At 56.4% G+C, this 19,765-nt stretch overlaps 2 protein-coding genes across 2 annotated transcripts; both read left to right on the top strand.

The window, feature by feature from the left end:
• Nucleotides 1-4,455: 4,455 nt before the first annotated feature.
• Nucleotides 4,456-11,183, top strand: B0T15DRAFT_399783 (uncharacterized protein; the record flags this gene model as incomplete). Its single annotated transcript, XM_062865026.1, has 7 exons — nt 4,456-4,589; nt 4,652-4,705; nt 4,757-4,797; nt 4,848-5,519; nt 5,581-8,263; nt 8,320-10,956; nt 11,036-11,183. 7 exons carry the CDS (start codon nt 4,456-4,458, stop codon nt 11,181-11,183), a joined length of 6,369 nt encoding a protein of 2,122 aa, XP_062720341.1.
• A 993-nt stretch (nt 11,184-12,176) lies between these two features.
• Nucleotides 12,177-15,241, top strand: B0T15DRAFT_245872 (VTC domain-containing protein). The gene is made up of 2 exons (XM_062863122.1): nt 12,177-14,784; nt 15,036-15,241. The coding sequence occupies exons 1-2, from the start codon at nt 12,430-12,432 to the stop codon at nt 15,141-15,143; spliced, it is 2,463 nt and encodes an 820-aa protein (XP_062720340.1). The 5' UTR covers nt 12,177-12,429; the 3' UTR covers nt 15,144-15,241.
• Nucleotides 15,242-19,765: the final 4,524 nt, after the last annotated feature.

Raw genomic sequence — 19,765 nt, 5'->3', positions numbered from 1 at the left:
TGTGCTCATACTGAGTTCCTTGCTATTAGTACTGTGTACAACGGGACTTACCTCGAGCGCACCCCACAGAATTTCACGGCGATAGGGTCTGTGCACGATGAGGCTTCGGGAGAGCAGGGATACTCGGCAGACGCCCCACAGTCTAAATCTTGGTGGGTTTGGGGAGTTCCATCTTCTTGTTCCGTGCAGTAAAATTGAACATGTGAAGAGGATCACGACGCAGGACTGAACTATTGTCCTGAATGTACTATATAAAGGGCCCTGTATTTCTTAGTTCTCCTGCTGCGTCTGCCATTACTCTGTGAAATTTCCCTCACTAGGTGCCTAAGTTACAAGGCAGATAGACCTGTAGATCATTCGTATGTAACCAGGCGAGCCAGGTACCTTACCTTGAGCGTACCTACGTTACCTTAAATCCATTGACTGTGCTCAGGTCGTTCGTTTGCTGACAGATCAACGTTCTTCCGGGTCTCAGGCCTCCTAGTCCATGGGCTGCAAACTGACAGTTTGTGTTTCTGTGAGGTAATATTGAAGCGCCTGCAACGTTGAAGAGTGCCTGCATTCAAATGTGATGTTGCTTTCGGAGAACCATAGGGACCTGATGTACATACATCCAATGGAGATATGCAGCTAAGACAGCGCCAAATGAAGGTGCGACAGATTATCGTGCATGCCCACGCTAATCGACTCCATACCGGGAAAATTCGGAAGGTCGTCCTCCACAAGCGTGGGATATGGCGCCGATGACGCTAGCCGTCAGGAAATCGCTCTGCGCTCCGAACTGCTTTTGCTTTTCCTGTCACTTGAAACCCGAAATGAAAGGCTCATATGCTGGACATGTCTGGCTTTGGTTGCAGCTGGCCTCGGCGGATATTTAATGGGCTGACGAGAGGTCAAACCGAACTCGAGTACACATACTGAAGTACAATTGAATGAGACTCTGTGAGCGTCGAGACGCCGATACCGGCCGCTGTCAACGACGGTTCATTTACGAGCATGCTGTTACGTGGTGTGTCCGCGGAACAATGGAACAGGATGATGACTCTGGCGGCCAAGTTGAGGAAGTGGAGCGAAATTGGCCGAGAGCAGCAGAGCAGATCGGATGTCGAAAAGCCCAACCACTGATGACAGGAATCGAGGCAATTGTTGTGTTCATGCAGCACCCCCCACGATGTGGAGCGACAGACGGTGCCGGAGCGGTTTTCCTGCCACCCGCCTTCAGATGAGTGTGTCCGGGCAGGTCGAACATCAAGGGAACCGGGAACTTCAGTGGACATGGTCAGAGAACCTTAACTCTATGATGGGTATACGCTTCGCTGTCTGACTACCTATAAGAGTACACAATTCCGAAGCCTATAACCAACAAATGTGTAAGTCGAATGTTCCACCGCGGGGTTAACGAGCCTCAAACTTTCCGTAGCCTCGGGAGCCCCACCACCTTGATAATAAACGCAACCACAACCAGTACCCGGACGCCGGGCATGTCCTTGGCTTTTCATTCACGTCGCCTGAGTGGTAGGGCGATCTCAAATCCGCTCCACAACCCGTTGCATTCCGGGCGTCAATAGGCTGACGCGGCGGATGGTCCCACCCATCCGAGATAAGGGTAGTTAAGCGTCGACATCAGCTGTCTGATTGGCGAAGTGCATCGTTGTCTGATAATTCTTTTTACAGCACTCATTGCCTCTCGAGTGGGTTGGCTCGATGCAGCGCGCCGAAACACTACCTGCGGCAGAATTACCGACAGCAGAATGTGTGATGCTGTCTTGTCTCGTGTTTTTCATTACTTGCTACATTCTACAGCTCGTGTCCCCCTTCCTCTTTCGTGGTGCAGAATCTGAGGGTTAAGCCAAGGCAGTTGTGCAACCTACTCGAGGGACAGAACCGGGAAAACTAACCAAGATTGATTATGCGTGTGTCCTCCTTGCTTGTCAGTGACATCAAAAGCTGGAGAGTTCCAACCGCAAGAGGTTGCAGCTCCCGCTCGCTCGCCTTCTTTCAATAAGTCCATCGGTCAAGGAATCCGCCATCGTCCACCTCTGCCTCCGCCCGTTAGCTTGCGGATGAGTTAAGGTGCCCGGTCCGTCTCGAACGATACCGGCGGGCAGGGTCTCCAGGGACCTTCTCCGCAACTTGCAGATTGGCGCTGGACAGGCGACATCGGCTGCTGCTCTTTGAAAAGCGCGCGTCATGATTGGCCTATGGCTGTGGAAGCTGCGTCCAACTGCTTTCTTAGCCCCCGGTAACAAGCAAGGATCCCAAACGTGCTTTGCATGCAGGCGATGCTTGCGGATCTTAGGCTAGCCCATTTCGGACATGCAAGATGCGACGTTGCTGTGGGGTGCGTTCATAAAGTCAGCCCTTCACCTGTGTTTCTCATAGCGAATGTTTTTACGCACACAGTTTGGCGAGAGCTCGATGCCGGTTTGCCGTGCGCTCAACCGTCAAGTCGCCAAGTTCCAGTGCATAGCTTTCGGGGTACAGGCCGGGCGACGCAGGTTGGCGGTATTGGTGCGACGGCGACGTCCGTGGCTTGGTCGCACAAACCTCGACAGCATCTTCCTAAAGTCCATCCACAATACGGCAGCCACGCTTACCTCTGTAAGTAGATAAGTCCGGCGTCGCTATAACTATCAGAATGTCCCAATGTGTGTCCAGTCCGCGTCCCCAGCGTATTCTTGCAACTAGGTGTGCGTTGAAAATTTGATTGGCTTGGCTCTGCCACAGCCAGTAAGCGGGGGGCCTTGCATTAATCAACTTGTCGCACTGAGTGAATAGCAACCCCAGCTTGGCCGACCAGGGTCCCCGCGACTTCCCCCACCCTATCCGGTCTGAGTTTGCCTCCAAAGCACATGTTTCTGCCTCACCACCCGAGATTTCTGTCCACTTCTTCCCCTGCAATTCGCAGTTCGCTCCGCTTCCCTCCGGTCGCCAGTCCATCTGACAAACGAGACATCCCGGACCAGCAGACCGGCAGCCAATTCTCCTCGCGCACCTGGCAACTGGGCGTCCTAGCCGTCATATAAACCACTCTCGCCACCCGCACCCTGCTTGGTTTTTCCCCTCGCTCTCCCTCCTTCAGGAATTGTTCGCTTCACCATAAGTCATCGCGCTCACCAACGAGTCTGCCCGAGCAAGCAGCGTGTAAGCGACTTTGCTCAGAAGTCGCAATCACGCCGATTGGTAAGTTAAAGACATCCTCTTTTATCTCATCCACAAACCCACCACCACGCGGAGGGCAAGATGGCGATGCAGCATCTTCCAACGGCATGATCTCCGCATGCGTTCCGACATTCCCATTCGACCGGAAAGGCTTGGGGAACAGGCACTCAGGCAGAGGACAAATTGTCTTCAGCTGGGTTGCACAACCACACCTTGCCTTACGAATACCATCAAAATCACGGCCATCTCGAGCAGATTACAGCAATATGGCAAAAATCAGATGGGTTCGACTCGGGACAAAAGTGGACAGACACAAGCGAACTGCGATTGTCTGCCTATACTCGACATAGCACACGACACAATCACTGTACGAGCGGCGGAGCGGATGGCTTTTGCTGACGCCCCGGATGGTGCATTGGCATGTGCTTGCGACTGGGGAACTTAGTGGGGGTTCGTACCCCTGCTCTGCGACCCCCGGTCTCGGCTCCTCTTACACACACCCCGCTTCTTTCTGGCACACCCTCGACTGCCACATCGGATTGGCACCCGCTGGGCGACACCCTGCTTGTTCGTCTCGTTATACAGCAAGTAATCGACCCATTGCCTCTTTTCGGCACCGCGGATATCGCTGTCGAATGCCTTATCAGCAGTACGATAAGACATAAGACCTGTTTTCTGTCGTCATCCCGCGTGGAATTTGGGGTGTTGTGCGTGGGCCGGCCGGGAATGGTTGGCTGCAACTGCTTGCCATTGCATCACAATCCCGGTATGACCCGCAAGGCTATCGGATACTATTGCGGCAGAGTGGGCGGCCAACCCATGCGACTGTACCGGCTCGCGATCTTTGCAGCACGTCACCTCAAACGACTTCGTACATGTCCATATTGTCTAGTTGCACGGGGGACTTCTCGTTCGACTCCAAACTCTACCCCGACCCTTTTGACAGCCTCGACTCTCAAAGAGTGCCGCACCTTTTCGGGGATATGTGGGCCGGTTGCCTTATTGTGTTACCCGGAACCGGGGGTTCATGCTGGATTGCTTCTTCCCCCTGGCCTTGGTACCTCACGTCATCTCGCCCGACGCATGCCCCTGATATATCAGTGTCACATTGCCCACTGCCACTGACCGGTTTTGGCTAACCTCCCTCATCGTCAAGGTGCAGATTATTCCGCTGCTTTAGTCGACTACGGCACTCGCCTACCTGTACTAGACCCGGACCAGGGCAGCAAAACGCGATCTCGAGTGGTTTGACGATACCCCTTTGCAGGCATCCACCGAGCAAGCTTGCCTAGCATGGGTGCTATCAAGATCCCCGAAGATTTCGATGACCGACAACTACACCTTGAGAGCGAAGCAGAGCAATACCATCCCTATGATTACCAGACGGAAAACAATGGGTCTTGGGCAGGCGCCCTGCCGGTGAAACAGTGCGATTCTAGTTGCCCAGAACCGTCTTCGGGATCGTAGTCACTGACTCGATGCGTACCAGGGGGTTGTATGACCCATCACTTGAAAAGGATGCCTGTGGTGTCGGCTTTGCATGGTAAGTGGCTTACTCTGTGTTAGCATGAGCCATCGCGCTAACAACTCGAAGCCACATCAAGGGCAAGCCTAGCCACAAGATTGTCAGCGATGGTAGGTCGTTTCTAGCTTGTTTGCGACGGCCGAGGACCTAACGTCTGTAGCGCGGAACCTCCTTTGCAATATGACCCATCGCGGTGCGGTGGGGTCCGACGCACGAGACGGCGACGGCGCGGGTGTCATGACCTCCATTCCTCACAAGTTCTTTGTCAAGAACTTTGAGCGTGAAGAAGGAATTAAGCTTCCTCCTCCGGGCCAGTATGCTGTGGGGAACCTGTTTTTCAAGCCTGATCAGGAGACGTTGCAGGAGTCCAAGCGGCAGTTGGAAGATATTGCCGAGAGCTTGGGCCTGAGGATCCTGGGGTGGCGAGAGCCTCCCGTGGACTCCACGCTCCTTGGTCCTGCTGCCGCCTCTCGTGAGCCTACCATTCTGCAGCCCTTCGTCGTGCTGCAGTCTGCGTATGGCTCGGGCAACGCTCCCGAGATGACGGACCCAGAGAAGTTTGATGAGAAGCTCTTCGAGAGGCAACTCTATGTTCTCCGGAAGCGGGCTACCCATACTGTCGGGCTCCAGAACTGGTTCTACATCTGCTCCCTTTCCAACAAGAACATTGTCTACAAGGGACAGTTGGCACCAGTTCAGGTCTACCAATACTACCATGATTTGGTGAATGCCGATTATGAGGCTCACTTTGCCCTCGTACACTCCCGCTTCTCGACCAACACGTTCCCGTCCTGGGATCGTGCCCAGCCTCTGCGGTGGGCGGCTCACAATGGTAAGCAGTAGACGAGATCCCGACAGAGAGTGAAGCGGATGCTAACTAATTATCCTACTAGGTGAGATCAACACTCTCCGTGGTAACAAGAACTGGATGCGCGCCCGTGAAGGCGTCATGCAGTCCGACATCTTCGGTGAGGATTTGGAGATGCTGTACCCTATCGTCGAGGACGGCGGCTCCGACTCGGCTGCGTTCGACAACGTCTTGGAGTTGCTCACCATCAACGGCGTGCTGTCCCTTCCTGAGGCTGTCATGCTGATGGTCCCTGAGGCGTGGCAGGGGAACACACTTATGGACCCCAAGAAGGCTGCATTCTACGAATGGGCTGCCTGCCAGATGGAGCCTTGGGATGGCCCGGCCCTGTTCACCTTTGCCGATGGCCGGTTCTGCGGCGCCAACCTCGACCGCAATGGTCTCCGTCCTTGCCGCTTCTATGTCATGGATGATGACCGCATTATTTGCGCGTCCGAAGTCGGCACGATCCCTGTTGATCCCGAGAGGATTGTCCAGAAGGGCCGCTTGCAACCCGGCCGTATGCTTCTCGTCGACACGCAGGCTGGCCGCATCATTGACGACAGCGAGCTGAAGGCTGCCGTCTCCAGTCGTCACGATTTCCGTGCCTGGCTGGACGAGAACCTTATCACCATGCCCGCTGTCTTGGATAAGGTTTCGGAGAACAAGGACGTCGTTCTAGCCGCGAAGCCCGATGAGACGAAGGTTCAGGAGGACCCGTTGCTGCACGCCTTCGGCTACACCTTCGAGCAGGTTAGCTTGCTGCTCGCTCCTATGGCCTCGGACGAGAAGGAGGCGCTGGGCTCTATGGGCAACGATGCGCCGCTTGCGTGCTTGTCGGATGCGCCGAAGCTGCTCTACGAGTACTTCCGCCAGCTATTCGCCCAAGTGACCAACCCGCCCATTGACCCAATCCGGGAGTCGATTGTCATGTCTTTGGAGTGCTATGTCGGTCCTCAGGGCAATCTTCTCGAGATGGACTCCACCCAGTGCGGCAGGCTGCTCTTGCCTAGCCCCATCCTCTCGATTGAGGAGTTCAATGCCATCAAGAATATGTCGACTCTCTACCCTGAGTGGACCGTGAAGACCATCGACATCACCTTCCCAAAGAAGGACGGCATTCAGGGTTACATTAACCACCTCGATTACATCTGCAGCGAGGCCACTGCAGCGATCGAAGGTCGGGACCGCATCATTGTCTTGTCTGACCGCAACACGTCGAAGGACCGGGTTGCCGTTTCGACCTTGCTTGCTGCGGGCATGGTCCATCACCACCTTGTCACCAACAAGTGGCGTGCCTTGGCTGCGCTCGTCGTTGAGACCGCCGAGGCTCGTGAAGTGCACCACATGTGCGTCCTGCTCGGCTACGGTGTGGACGCCATCAATCCTTACCTCGCCATGGAATGCATCCTGAAGCTCAACCGGGAGAAGTTGATCAAGAAAAAGCTGTCGGATGATGCTCTTATCCGGAACTACAAGCACTCTTGCGATGGTGGCATTCTCAAGGTCATGAGCAAAATGGGTATTTCCACCCTTGCCAGTTACAAGGGCGCCCAGATCTTCGAGGCTCTCGGTGTCGATGACTCTGTTGTCGACCGCTGCTTCCGCGGCACCGCGTCGCGTATCAAGGGCGTGACCTTTGAGCTCATTGCGGAGGACGCTTTCCGCTTCCACGAGCGTGGCTTCCCTTCGCGCGAGACTGTTGCCGTTCCTGGCCTTCCGGAGTCCGGCGAGTACCACTGGCGCGACGGTGGTGAGGCGCACGTCAACGACCCGACGTCCATTGCCAACATCCAGGACGCTGTCCGCACCAAGAACGACAAGTCGTACGAAGCCTACTCCCTCTCAGAGTACGAACAGATCAAATCTTGCACCCTCCGCGGCATGCTCGATTTCAAGTTCGAGGACTGCACCCCCATCCCGATCGACCAGGTCGAGCCGTGGACCGAGATTGTGCGGCGCTTCTGCACTGGTGCCATGTCCTATGGTTCCATCTCCATGGAGTCTCACTCGACTCTGGCTGTTGCCATGAACCGGCTGGGCGGCAAGTCCAACACCGGTGAAGGCGGTGAGGACCCAGAGCGTTCTCAGCGGATGCCCAACGGCGACACCATGCGCTCTGCCATCAAGCAGGTCGCCTCCGGCCGCTTCGGCGTCACGTCGGCCTACCTGGCCGATTCGGATGAGCTCCAGATCAAGATGGCGCAGGGCGCTAAGCCCGGTGAGGGTGGTGAGCTTCCTGGTCACAAGGTGTCGAAGTCGATTGCTCGCACCCGCCACTCGACGCCTGGTGTCGGTCTGATCTCGCCACCCCCGCACCACGACATCTACTCCATCGAGGACTTGAAGCAGCTTATCTATGACCTCAAGTGCTCGAGCCCGCGCTCCCGTGTCTCGGTCAAGCTGGTGTCCGAGACCGGCGTGGGTATCGTCGCCTCAGGTGTCGCCAAGGCCAAGGCTGATCACATCCTGATTTCGGGCCACGACGGCGGTACTGGTGCCTCGCGCTGGACGGGTATCAAGTACGCGGGTCTTCCGTGGGAGCTGGGTCTCGCTGAGACCCATCAGACTCTTGTCCTGAATGATCTTCGTGGTCGTGTTGTCGTCCAGACTGATGGTCAGCTCCGGACGGGTCGTGATGTCGCCATCGCCTGTCTGCTTGGTGCCGAGGAGTGGGGCTTCGCGACAGCTCCTTTGATTGCCATGGGCTGTATCATGATGCGCAAGTGGTAAGTTGTCGATTATCTTTTGCCCCTGCATGATCTGTTGCGCTAACGGCTCGAAGCCACCTTAACACCTGCCCTGTTGGCATTGCCACCCAGGATCCGGAGCTTCGCAAGAAGTTCACTGGTACTCCTGAGCATGTCATCAACTTCTTCTACTATGTCGCCAACGAGCTTCGTGCCATCATGGCCAGGCTTGGCTTCCGGACAGTGAACGAGATGATCGGTCATGCCGAGGTCCTCAAGATCCGCGATGACATCCGGTCGAAGAAGACTGCGAACATCGACTTGTCGCTCATCCTCACCCCGGCCCACAAGCTGCGCCCTGGTGTCGCCACCTTCAATGTCCGGAAGCAGGACCACCGTCTCTATGTCCGCCTGGACAACAAGCTAATTTCCGAGGCTGAGTTGACACTCGACAAAGGCCTGCCTTCCCGCATCGAGTGCGACATCGTCAACACCGATCGCGCCATGGGTACTTCTCTTTCGTACCAGATCTCCAAGCGGTACGGCCAGGATGGGCTGCCCATGGACACCGTCCATGTCAACATCAAGGGCTCCGCCGGCCAGTCGTTCGGTGCCTTCCTTGCCCCTGGTGTCACACTGGAGCTCGAGGGTGACGCCAACGACTATGTCGGCAAGGGTCTCTCTGGCGGCCGCCTGATCATCTACCCGCCGCGGTCCGCTGTGTTCAAGGCCGAGGAGAATATCTTGATTGGTAATGTGTGCTTGTACGGAGCCACCAGCGGTACTTGCTTCTTCCGGGGCGTCGCAGCGGAACGCTTCGCGGTGCGCAACTCGGGTGCGACGGCCGTTGTCGAAGGCGTCGGCGACCACGGTTGCGAGTACATGACCGGTGGCCGTGTGGTCATTCTGGGCAACACGGGACGCAACTTCGCGGCTGGTATGTCTGGTGGCATCGCCTATGTCCTCGATATCCAACAGGACTTCCTTAGCAAGCTGAACACGGAGATGGTCGAAGCCACTCCTCTTGAGGATCCCGAGGAAATCTCTTATGTCCGCGGCCTGATCGAGGATCACCACCACTACACTGGCTCGGAGCTCGCTGCGCGGATCTTGGTGGACTTCAACCGTGCTCTGCCCCGTTTTGTCAAGGTTCTGCCCGTTGATTACAAGCGTGTCCTGGAGGAGGAGGCAGCCAAGGCAGCCGAAGCCAAGCGCGCCGAGTACAACCTCCCGGTTATCCCGGGCGTTGCCCCCAAGAAGGAGCAAAAGGAAGCAGGAGCGAAGCTGCAGGACATTGAGGAAAGCGTGAGAGATGACACGGCCGACAAGAAGAAGGCACTTGTGCTGGACAAGACTCGGGGCTTCATGAAGTACCAGCGTCGGTCTGAGAAGTACCGCAGCGCGAAGACTCGTACCAAGGACTGGGCCGAGCTTTCCCAGAGACTGGACGAGGACGAGCTCAAGTACCAGTCCGCGCGTTGCATGGACTGCGGTGTTCCGTTCTGCCAGTCGGACACCGGGTGCCCCATCTCCAACATCATCCCCAAGTGGAACGAGTTGGTCTTTATGGAGCGCTGGCGTGATGCGCTTAACCGCCTGCTGATGACCAACAACTTCCCCGAGTTCACTGGCCGTGTCTGCCCGGCTCCTTGCGAAGGCGCCTGTGTTCTTGGCATCAACGAGGACCCGGTCGGCATCAAGTCGATCGAGTGTGCCATCATCGACCGCGGCTTCGAGATGGGCTGGATGGTTCCGAACCCGCCCAAGGTGCGCACCGGCAAGAAGGTTGCCATCATCGGCTCTGGCCCCGCTGGTCTCGCGGCGGCCGATCAACTGAACAAGGCCGGTCACACCGTCACCGTGTATGAGCGTGCCGATCGCTTGGGTGGTCTGCTCATGTACGGTATCCCCAACATGAAGCTTGACAAGCGGATTGTCAAGCGGCGTACCGACTTCATGGCTGCTGAGGGCGTCAACTTCAAGACGGGTGTGGCCGTCGGTGAGGACATCCAGCTCATGGATCTCAAGGCCCAGAATGACGCGGTGATCATCGCGACTGGCGCCACGGTGGCCCGCGATCTTCCCATCAAGGGCCGCAACCTCGAGGGCATCCACTTCGCCATGGAGTTCCTGCACAAGAACACCAAGTCGCTCCTCGACTCCGAGCTGGCTGACGGCTCGTACATCTCGGCCAAGGACAAGCACGTTGTCGTCATTGGCGGCGGTGATACCGGAAACGACTGCATCGGTACCTCGGTCCGGCACGGCGCCAAGTCGGTCATCAACTTCGAGCTGTTGCCGCAGCCGCCCCCGGAGCGGGCTCGCGACAACCCGTGGCCGCAGTGGCCGCGCATCTACCGGGTCGACTACGGCCACACCGAGGTGCGCCAGCACATGGGCAAGGATCCGCGCGAGTTCTGCATCATGTCGGAGGAGTTCGTGGACGACGGCAACGGCAAGGTCAAGGGCATCAACACGGTGCGCGTCGAGTGGACCAAGTCGGCGTCGGGCGGCTGGGACATGAAGAAGATCGAGGGCTCCCAGCAGTTCTTCCCTGCGGACCTGGTGCTGCTGTCGATGGGCTTCCTGGGCCCCGAGGGCCGTGTGCTGGGCGACGAGATCGAGAAGGATGCTCGCAAGAACGTCAAGACGCCGGCGGGCAAATACAGCACCAACGTGGAGGGCATCTTCGCCGCGGGCGATTGCCGTCGTGGGCAGTCGCTTATCGTCTGGTAAGTTTGCACCGCTAGTGTCCAAGAGGGGAACGCATACACTATACTTGATCTTGATCACTAACCAGTTTTTGATTAGGGGTATCAACGAGGGTCGCCAGGCTGCGCGCGAGGTGGATCTCTACCTTGAGAAGTGCACTAACCTGCCCGTTACCGGCGGCATCGTGAAGCGCACTGCCGAGGAGGTGTTCGCTGCCGCTGCGGCAACGGAGGTTGTCGCCGCCTAAGAGAAGGAAAAGAAAATGAATTCAGTTTGGGAGAAGGTAGATTTGGGGTCTCTTGTTCAGCATTTCTATTTGCTTCCTTGTTTTGGGTTTTCCTATCTAGTGTTCCCCTTTGCATCCCTCACGTTCATGATTTTGATACCATTTTCGCAACGAGCATCATCGTCAGCAGAGCGCTCTTGGGGGTTGGCAGGCAGGCAGGCGGTTGCAGTTTGCATACCAGGTAGTGACGCATCGGGCACGGAGGCGCTTGTTGTGGCACTTGGCGTCAAGGTTGTTATATTCTGTATTCTAAAAATGAATGTCGAATTGTGATCTGTAGAGTATTGCTCTCTAGTTACGATTGACGATGAGATAGCCTTGTGCAACATCCAAGTTCCTACTATCACAGAATCCTACCCATATATATCCCCAACCCTAGCACTAGCATACTGACAGATCACCTGTTCCCTTCAGTTCTCTCCTTTTTTACGTACCTTCATTCTTTTCTTCCTTTTCTCTCCGTTTTCCTGTGTCTCTCTTTTGGTATCCGTTGTAGCCCGGTCTTTTCTTTCCTTTTTTTCTCGCTTTGCTCTTCCCCTCTTTTACTTTTTCATCCACACTCTCTTCCTTTTCTTCGTACCTATTCCACATGTACTGACTGTGTAACTTACGTGAAAGGATGCCAGTGCCAAGAACACGTGGGACCTTCGATTGGTCAATGGCAGCACTCAGGCGGATCACGGTCACCGGCTGGTCGAGATTGAAATGGAAAATGAAGACGTCACTGAAACTTTCATATGGCAGAACGTAACGATATTGCAGACGTACCTTAGTGCAACTACGGATATTCTGGATACTCTGTGAGTGACAACGCTAGCGCCAAATCTTGTGTTACCTACGGTAAGTATGTAATGAACGGGCATGGGATGGAAGCGGTGCTCGAGCTATTGTGGGGCAATGGCCGGCTTCCTCGCCATGTGGGGCCCGTGTTGGGAGCTATGACGAATTCACGCCCCCGAACCGGTGACGCTCGAATTAACGTTACAACTTGCAATTGTAGTGTAAGGAATTATTTGAGTTTTGCCACCTTGTGTTTCTCCTACCTGGTGTTTCCTAGTGTAGCTGCTGGGCGACCACGCTTTGTTGACGGAGTTCTACGATTACCGCAATCCCCCGTTGGATGTCGGCTACCGTCTAAGTTTTAGTGTACTATCCCATCGAAAACTTGGGTATCTAGCGTCCGTCGCACAATCAGTACGCCGCAACTATGCGCTTTGGCAGGACGCTTCGAAAGTCGGTGTACGCGCCGTGGAAGGACAAGTACATCGACTATGTCAAGCTCAAGAGCATCCTACGCGAGGACCAAAACGACGATGAAGACGAGACGTGGACCGAAGAAGACGAGAACCGCTTCTGCGACGAGGTCTTCAACACGGAGCTGGAGAAAGTAGCGCAGTTCCAAGCCGAGAAAATCGAGGATCTGCGCCGCCGTGTCGATGGCGCCTTTGAGACGCTCAAAGAGCTCCCCGTAGCCGAGAGCGCCAAGCCAAAGACTGACGCCGATACCCAGCGGCTTAAGGACCTCGAATCGGAGCTCGACGCCATCACCAACGAGGTCAAGGAACTGCAGAAGTACAGCAACCTGAACTACACCGGCTTTCTAAAGATCGTCAAGAAGCATGATCGGAAACGCGGCAACCGGTACAAGATCCGGCCTATGATGATGGTTAGCCTGTCGAAGCGGCCCTTCAACTCGGACCAGGCCTACTCGCCGCTGCTCAACAAGCTGTCCCTGATGTACTTCGCCATTCGTCAGCAGCTCGAGGAGCCGGGGCATGGAGATGCCTTCCCCGTGGATCCTGACAGCCAGCCAGAGACGCACAACGGCGAGCGATACACGGCGCACAAGTTCTGGGTGCATCCGGACAACCTGCTCGAGGTCAAGACGTACATCCTCCGCCGCCTGCCCGCGCTGGTCTACAGCGAGCAGTCCGCGAAGGAGGTGGACGGACAGCAGGACCCAACCATCACGTCGCTCTACTTTGACAACGCCAAGTTCGATCTTTACTCGAGAAAGCTCGAGCGTGAAAGCGAAGCGTCGTCACTGCGGCTGCGCTGGTACGGGCAGCTGAGCGCGCGTCCCGACATTTCGCTCGAGCAGAAGATCCTGTACGCCAACGGCAGCAGCGAGGAGCGCAGGTTCCCCATCAAGGAGAAGTACATCAAGCCTTTCCTTGACGGCGAGTACAAGATGGAGAAGTCGGTGCAGAAGATGGAGCGGCAGGGCAAGAAGGCCGAGGACGTGCAGGAGTTCCAGTCGACGGCAGACGCCATCCAGCAGTTTGTCCGCGAGAACAGGCTGGAGCCGGTGGTGCGGGCGAACTACAAACGCGCGGCCTTCCAGAAACCGGGCGACGGCCGCGTGCGCATCTCGATCGACACGGACATTGCTTTCATCCGCGAGGACACTCTCGACCAGGACCGGCCGTGCCGCGACCCAATGAACTGGCACCGCGCCGACATCGACGGCAGCAACATGACGTACCCGTTCGCCAATATCAACCAGAGCGAGGTGTCGCGCTTCCCGTACGCGGTGCTCGAGATCAAGCTGAAAGAGGACAGCAGCCGCAGCAAGCGGCCGTCGTGGATCCAAGACCTGATGGGCTCGCACCTGGTCCACCCGTGCCCGCGCTTCTCCAAGTTTGTGCACGGCACGGCCTCGCTGTTCGAGGACTACGTCAACCATCTGCCCTTCTGGCTCAGCGACCTCGACACCGACATCCGCAAGGACCCGCAGGTGGCATTCGAGGCCGAGGAGGAGCGCCGGGCCCAGCGTGCCGAGAATGAGCACGTCGTCGGCAGCTTTCTTGGCACCAAGCTCGGCTCCTACAAACCCAGCCGCAGCTCGCCCGTCGCCAAGTCCTTCCTCACCGAACGCCTCGCCGCAGATACGGCCGCTCAGACGCCGAGATCTGGCGCTTTCCCGCGCGGCGAACGTCCCACGCAGCAGCAGCAGCCGCCGCCGCCCAGGGCAGACGAGGCAGGCGAGCCCTCCAGCACCGCAGCCACCACCACCACCAACGCCAACAACAACCAGCACGGGCAGCCGGCCCAACCAGGCCACGACCGATCAGGCGCCCTCAACTACGGCACGCTATCCTCCATCTTCCCCGGCTTCTCCCTGTCCAAGTACGCGCGCGCCAAGCAGGCCCGGCAACAAGGCCCCTCCTCCTCCCTCTCCTCCTCGGCGCTCCCTCCCGGGGTGGTCGAGCCGACCGAGTGGATCAAGAACGCCGGGCCGCTGCAGATCGAGCCCAAGGTGTGGCTGGCCAACGAGCGCACCTTCCTCAAGTGGCAGCACATCTGCGTGCTGCTGGGCGGCCTGGCCGTGAGCCTGTACTCGGCCGGCGGCGCCGCGGGGCGGCACAACACCCTCGCCCAAGCCATGGGTTGCGCCTTCATCGGCGTGGCCGTGTTTGCCGGCGTCTGGAGCTACTGGGCCGTGGTGAAGCGGCGCGAGATGATTGTGGCGCGGTCTGGCAAGGACTTTGATTTCCTGCTGGGTCCGCTGGTCGTGAGTGCCGCGTTGGGAGTGGCGTTGGTGACGAATTTTGTGTTTGCGGTAGGTTTTCTTTCTTTCTTTTTTTTCTTATCTTTTTCTTATCTTTTTCTTTTCTTTTTCTTTTTCTTTTTCTTTTTCTTTTTCTTTTTCTTTTTCTTTTTCTTTTCTTTTTCTCCTTTTTTTCCCTGTTTTTTTCTTTTTCTTTTCTTTTTCTTTTTTTTCCCAGTCCATTCCCCTTTCCGTACCGCATGCTTTGTGAACAACCTGCCGTCCTACGGAAAAGCATGTGCTGACTGAATGTGCGTTATTAGTACCGACAGGCCTTTGGGAGCTCTGACTGGGACGGGTCATCCTGGGAGAACGGGAGTGTTGCTGTTGGGGATATGGGAGAGTTGCGGATGAGGGGGAACATAGCGTAGGAGGAGTTCAAGTTTGTTAAGCGACTGTCTACAGAATGGGCACGTTTTGGACGCTTGGAGGTGGTGTTGGCGGTTGGGTGAAGTTTGCGTACCGGCTCGAGCATTCACAAGTGCCTGTGTACAGGGAGTGTATGCGTCTATGAGACGAATTGTACATCTTCTCCGGGCTGCTAGTATTGGGTGTTGTGGTTTATGCCTATCCTTTGGAGAGATGGCTTCGACTGCCTCGCGAATTGGGCATGGCTGGTAATAGCATCGGTTGTATGGATGAATCAACTGCACCGGATATCCGTTGTATTTGGGACCTAACATAGTATGAAAGGTCATCAACCTTGCTTCCTGACCCGGCCAGCGGAGCTTGACAGATGATAGGTTGTTTTGCTATGAATTGTATGGTATATCCCATCATCTGCTCTGGCTAGACACAAAGCCACGAAGGTCGCCATATGGTACAGTCTCAAGGAAATCGTCTTGGTGGTTGTAGGTGTACAGCGAAAAGGCGTAGATAATTTTAAGCTCATCTAGAATCCCATGTAAGTGCCTCTCCCTCGGAGTCTTCGAGGCACCATAATCGTGCTTTGGCATTCTCCGTCGGTAATGATTCATCCCAGCTACCAAAAAGTTCTTGTCAGGAGTGAAGATTTTGAACGGTAGGCCAACGAGATGAAGGGAAAGCCCAAGGGATCTATAAATGGAACCGGGCGAGCTGAGACGTTCACACGGTACGTACATACAGGCTCCAAGCCTTGGTCCGCTGCGGAAGCTCAACGCGCCCAGGTCCCTTTTTCTTGAATTTCTACACCTGACACGCGGAATACTCTATGCGGGCTAGCGACGGACATTGACTTGATCACTCTACACAAGCCCAGCAGATTATGAGCAATAGGCTATCATTGTCAACTGTTATCCGACACCGGGACCTTCCCCAAGTAGGTATATACTTCAGGTAGGTATGTATTGTACTGTACTGAAACCTGCAACAGGCCACCTCCCCCATTCAACAACATCCACAACAGTGGCAAATAAACCCCATAATCTCCCGCTTGTCTTGTCGTCCAAACCAGGCCTTCTCCCATCCAAACCAAGACGGTGCCAGCAAGACAAGACAAGCCGGGAAAAGCAAACAAGCTGCCCAGAAAGGAAAGACATAACAGGGCATTATCCAGACAATGGCTTTTATGCGTATGTACATTCATGTATGCATACATGCCCCGAGAGCCGAAGCATATACAACAACCCACAACCCCAATTCTCGTACCGTGCCTCTCCCCCAAAAGCAAAGCTCTGGGCCCCGTATGTATCCATTTCGTGAAGCTTCGTCATAAAAAACGTCATCAGGTCGTTAAAGGTTCTTTTTGGGTCATCAAACCGGGCCAGGGGTAAGTCAGGTAGCGAACTGACCAACCTATCTACCCTGGTCCGGCCGGTAAAAAAAAGGAAAAAACACGAAGAGGGAAGAAGATAATGACAAGTGAAAGAGGAAAGAAGAACGAGCAAAAACTACCGATCCAACGCCCCCGCCGTCCAGTTGCATCCGGTCATGGCCACTGCAGTTGCCAACTCGCCTTGTTTCTTTGCGCGGGTTTCTTCTGTCGTCGGAAGGCGATCACCCCCAGACGGCGATATTCTCGACATCTTCTCCAAGCCCCGAATCGCGATTCCCTTTCTCCGTCTTCGGAGGATCCGCATCACCGCCGCTCCCACCTCCACTTCCCATCATCATCGCCCCGGTCGCTGGCGGCGCCATGGCGGACATGGCGTCGCAGAACTCCCTCGGGATCCGCGGCACGAAGGGGATGCCCTGGTTCGGGTCCGGAACGATGCTCAGCGGTTCGTGCTCCTCCACATGCTGCACGCTTGCCACGCTGCTGGACGTGCTGCTGGTGCGCAGGCGAGGGGGTGGCGGATGGGAGCGGAATGCCGCGGGCGGCGGGGTGAGGATCCGGGGGACCTTGCGCGTTCTCTCCGTGGAAGAGCGTCTGGACCCGGGCTGCTGTATCTGTGATTGTGCCTGTGGTTGCGGCTCCGGTTCATCGATGGCCATGGCGTCGGGGTCGGCTTCGGCAAAAGCACCAGCAGCAGCAGCGGCAGGGCTTGGAGAGCGGTGCCGGCGGGTAAGGCCCAGGATGCGGCGGCGACGACCGTCCTTGGCTTTGGTCAGTTTACCGTGCCTACTCGATGCTCTTGTCTCGTCGGAGAAAGAGAACCTGGCCGGCGGAGGGGAGCTGATGATGCTGAAGATCGAGGATGTCGGCGAGAGCGGACCCGAACGGTGGGACGACGTGGAGAGCCGCGACTTGGCCATGGCATGGCCGTGATAAAGGTGGTTGTCCATCATTCCCGTCAACTCCATGGAAATACGCGAGGCCGAGTGGCGCAGCTTCTTGACGAGCTTGCGGGGGGAGAAGTCGGCGTCCCCAGTCACGTCTATTGACGCACCACGCTTGGTGCCTCGTCCAGGTGAGCTTTCGTACTTGTCGGTGTCCAGCTTGCGCTGCGACGAACCTCTAGGCGGCAGGATAGGAGGACCCATGTTGCTCCGGATAGGTGACGAGAGGGCGCAAGCGGGTTGAACCTGACGCTGTTGATGCTGCTGCTTTTGTTGTTGTTGTTGTTGTTGTTGTTGTTGTTGTTGTTGTTGTTGTTGTTGTTGGGCAGCAGCCATGTGGTCTGCAAACGATTTCCCTGTCGGTGACGGCAGTACGACCACCGGACCGTGTTCGGGCGCTTCTTGCCCTCCCGTTCGCGGCGGCCCGGGGTGTCTCCCGCCCCGGATAGCATGCGCCTCGAAGAACCCGGACGCCATCAGGTTCTTATAGCTCTCCAACACCTCTTCTCGACTGGGATATCCAGCTCCGACCGCCGGCGAAGCCGCCACCTTGTGTTCCTCCCGCTCTTTCTCTCCCAGCAACTTGCCACCGCTACCAACAACAGAACTGACCACCTTCCCGATACTCCCGATACTCCCCGATGATTTCGACCTGGTCAGGTTCAGCTTCTCCCGCACCCCATCCCACAGCGGCGCAAGGAAACTACTCCTCTTCGCCACCCCAGCACCTTCGTTACTCCCACTTCTTTGCTGGTGCTGCTGCTGCTCCTGCATCGTCACGGCCGTACTCCTCGGCCGACGGAGGTGCTGTCTCTCTCCCTTACCCCCGACGGTATGACTACCAGCCCTCGCCCGGCGAGCGGCGGCGTGATGGCCATCCCATCCGAAAGCGGTCCCGACATCGTCCCCGTCTTCATCATTATTCTCCAACCCAAGAAACCCCGGAGGCGGGGCGGCCGAGACCCGGTCGTTCATCGACCCTTCGACGAAACGGCTCTGCCCCGTCACAGCTGCGGCCGAGAGCCTGCGGGGGGAGAGCGGCGGGCGGGTAGCGCTGCGCGGCTCATGGTGCGAGACCGCGCTCCGGGGCTCGACCGAGATCGCGCTGCGGGGATGTTGCGGGGAGACTGCGCTGGCGCTGCCGCCGCCTGGCCAGGGGGGAGGCGGCAGATGCTGGGTTTCCAGTTTCCGGAGGCGCTGGCGGAAGGATGATCCAGTTGTCAATGGGGTTGACGTCGATGTCGAGGTCGACATCGTGGCTTTTTGGTGGTCCTGGGCTCAGGTTGTTGTAGGGAAGGTACGTAGGTAAAGTAGGTGGCATGTAAAGGATGGTAGCGTCGTTGGGTGCAGACTTAACTCGGTTGCAGGTAGGTAGTAGGTAAGTCGAGCAAAATGCCGTATATATCTCGGGTGCCGAGTCGGCGTGGGCGGCGCGGCGATCGCTCAGGGCCACAGTCGTAGCACGACGACTTAATGTTTTGGTTGGGTTTTGGTTTTGTTTACGTCAATTGGGCGAACCCACGAGCAAGTGGAGAGATGGATGTGCCACAATCGCTGCCCTCAAGACCAGAAGCACTCTGTCTCTCGGGCGCAATTGAGCAATCCAGATTGCAAGTGCTTGTCACAGGTGCAAGTCCCCCGTTCCCTTGATGCAGCTTCACAAGTCGGGTCAAAAGATGCGAGACAGGAAGAGGAAAGGAGGGGGGCACTGTCTGTTATTGACATTGCCTGCTTCCCCAGATGCGTGGGTCCTGTCCACCCTTGCTGTGGGCGGCCGGGCAACCGCAACGGCACAGTCACAGGTGCAACAGCCTGAGCCAATCGAAACCTGGAAATCACCCCACCCCACAACGATCCATCATCCATCCATCCAAGTGGGGATGGACTGGATGGATCATGGAACCATGAAAATTGAGACTTGAACAAGCCAAGAGATGCACACGCGAAAATCCCTTGGAGCAGCTATATTCGAGCCGAATCCTATTGAAATACAGTAAAATCGATCTTGAACCACCCATCCTTCCATAGCAATAGTTCCTTAAATCTTCTCATCCAGTTGGTTCACCTGTCCCGCGGTGGTTCGGGAAAATATTCCAGGACAAAGCCATCCCGCTTCTTTGTAGAAAGAGTCAAGAGCAAAACGTGAAAGAAAAGGACCGTCGTGTATCGAGTGAGGTATCCCAAACTGAAGTGACGGGGAAAAAGAAAACGAAGGGAACGTGTCGAGTGTGTCCCATGTCCATGGCCTCAACCTCAGAGGCTCGCAGGCTGAGAAGCCAGGCCGGTCCGTAAA

Source organism: Chaetomium strumarium, assembly GCF_033439665.1.
Source record: "Chaetomium strumarium strain CBS 333.67 chromosome Unknown B0T15scaffold_5, whole genome shotgun sequence".
Lineage (NCBI taxonomy): Eukaryota > Fungi > Ascomycota > Sordariomycetes > Sordariales > Chaetomiaceae > Chaetomium > Chaetomium strumarium.
Note: the sequence above shows the minus strand (reverse complement) of the source record. Positions and strands in the feature narration are given on the sequence as shown.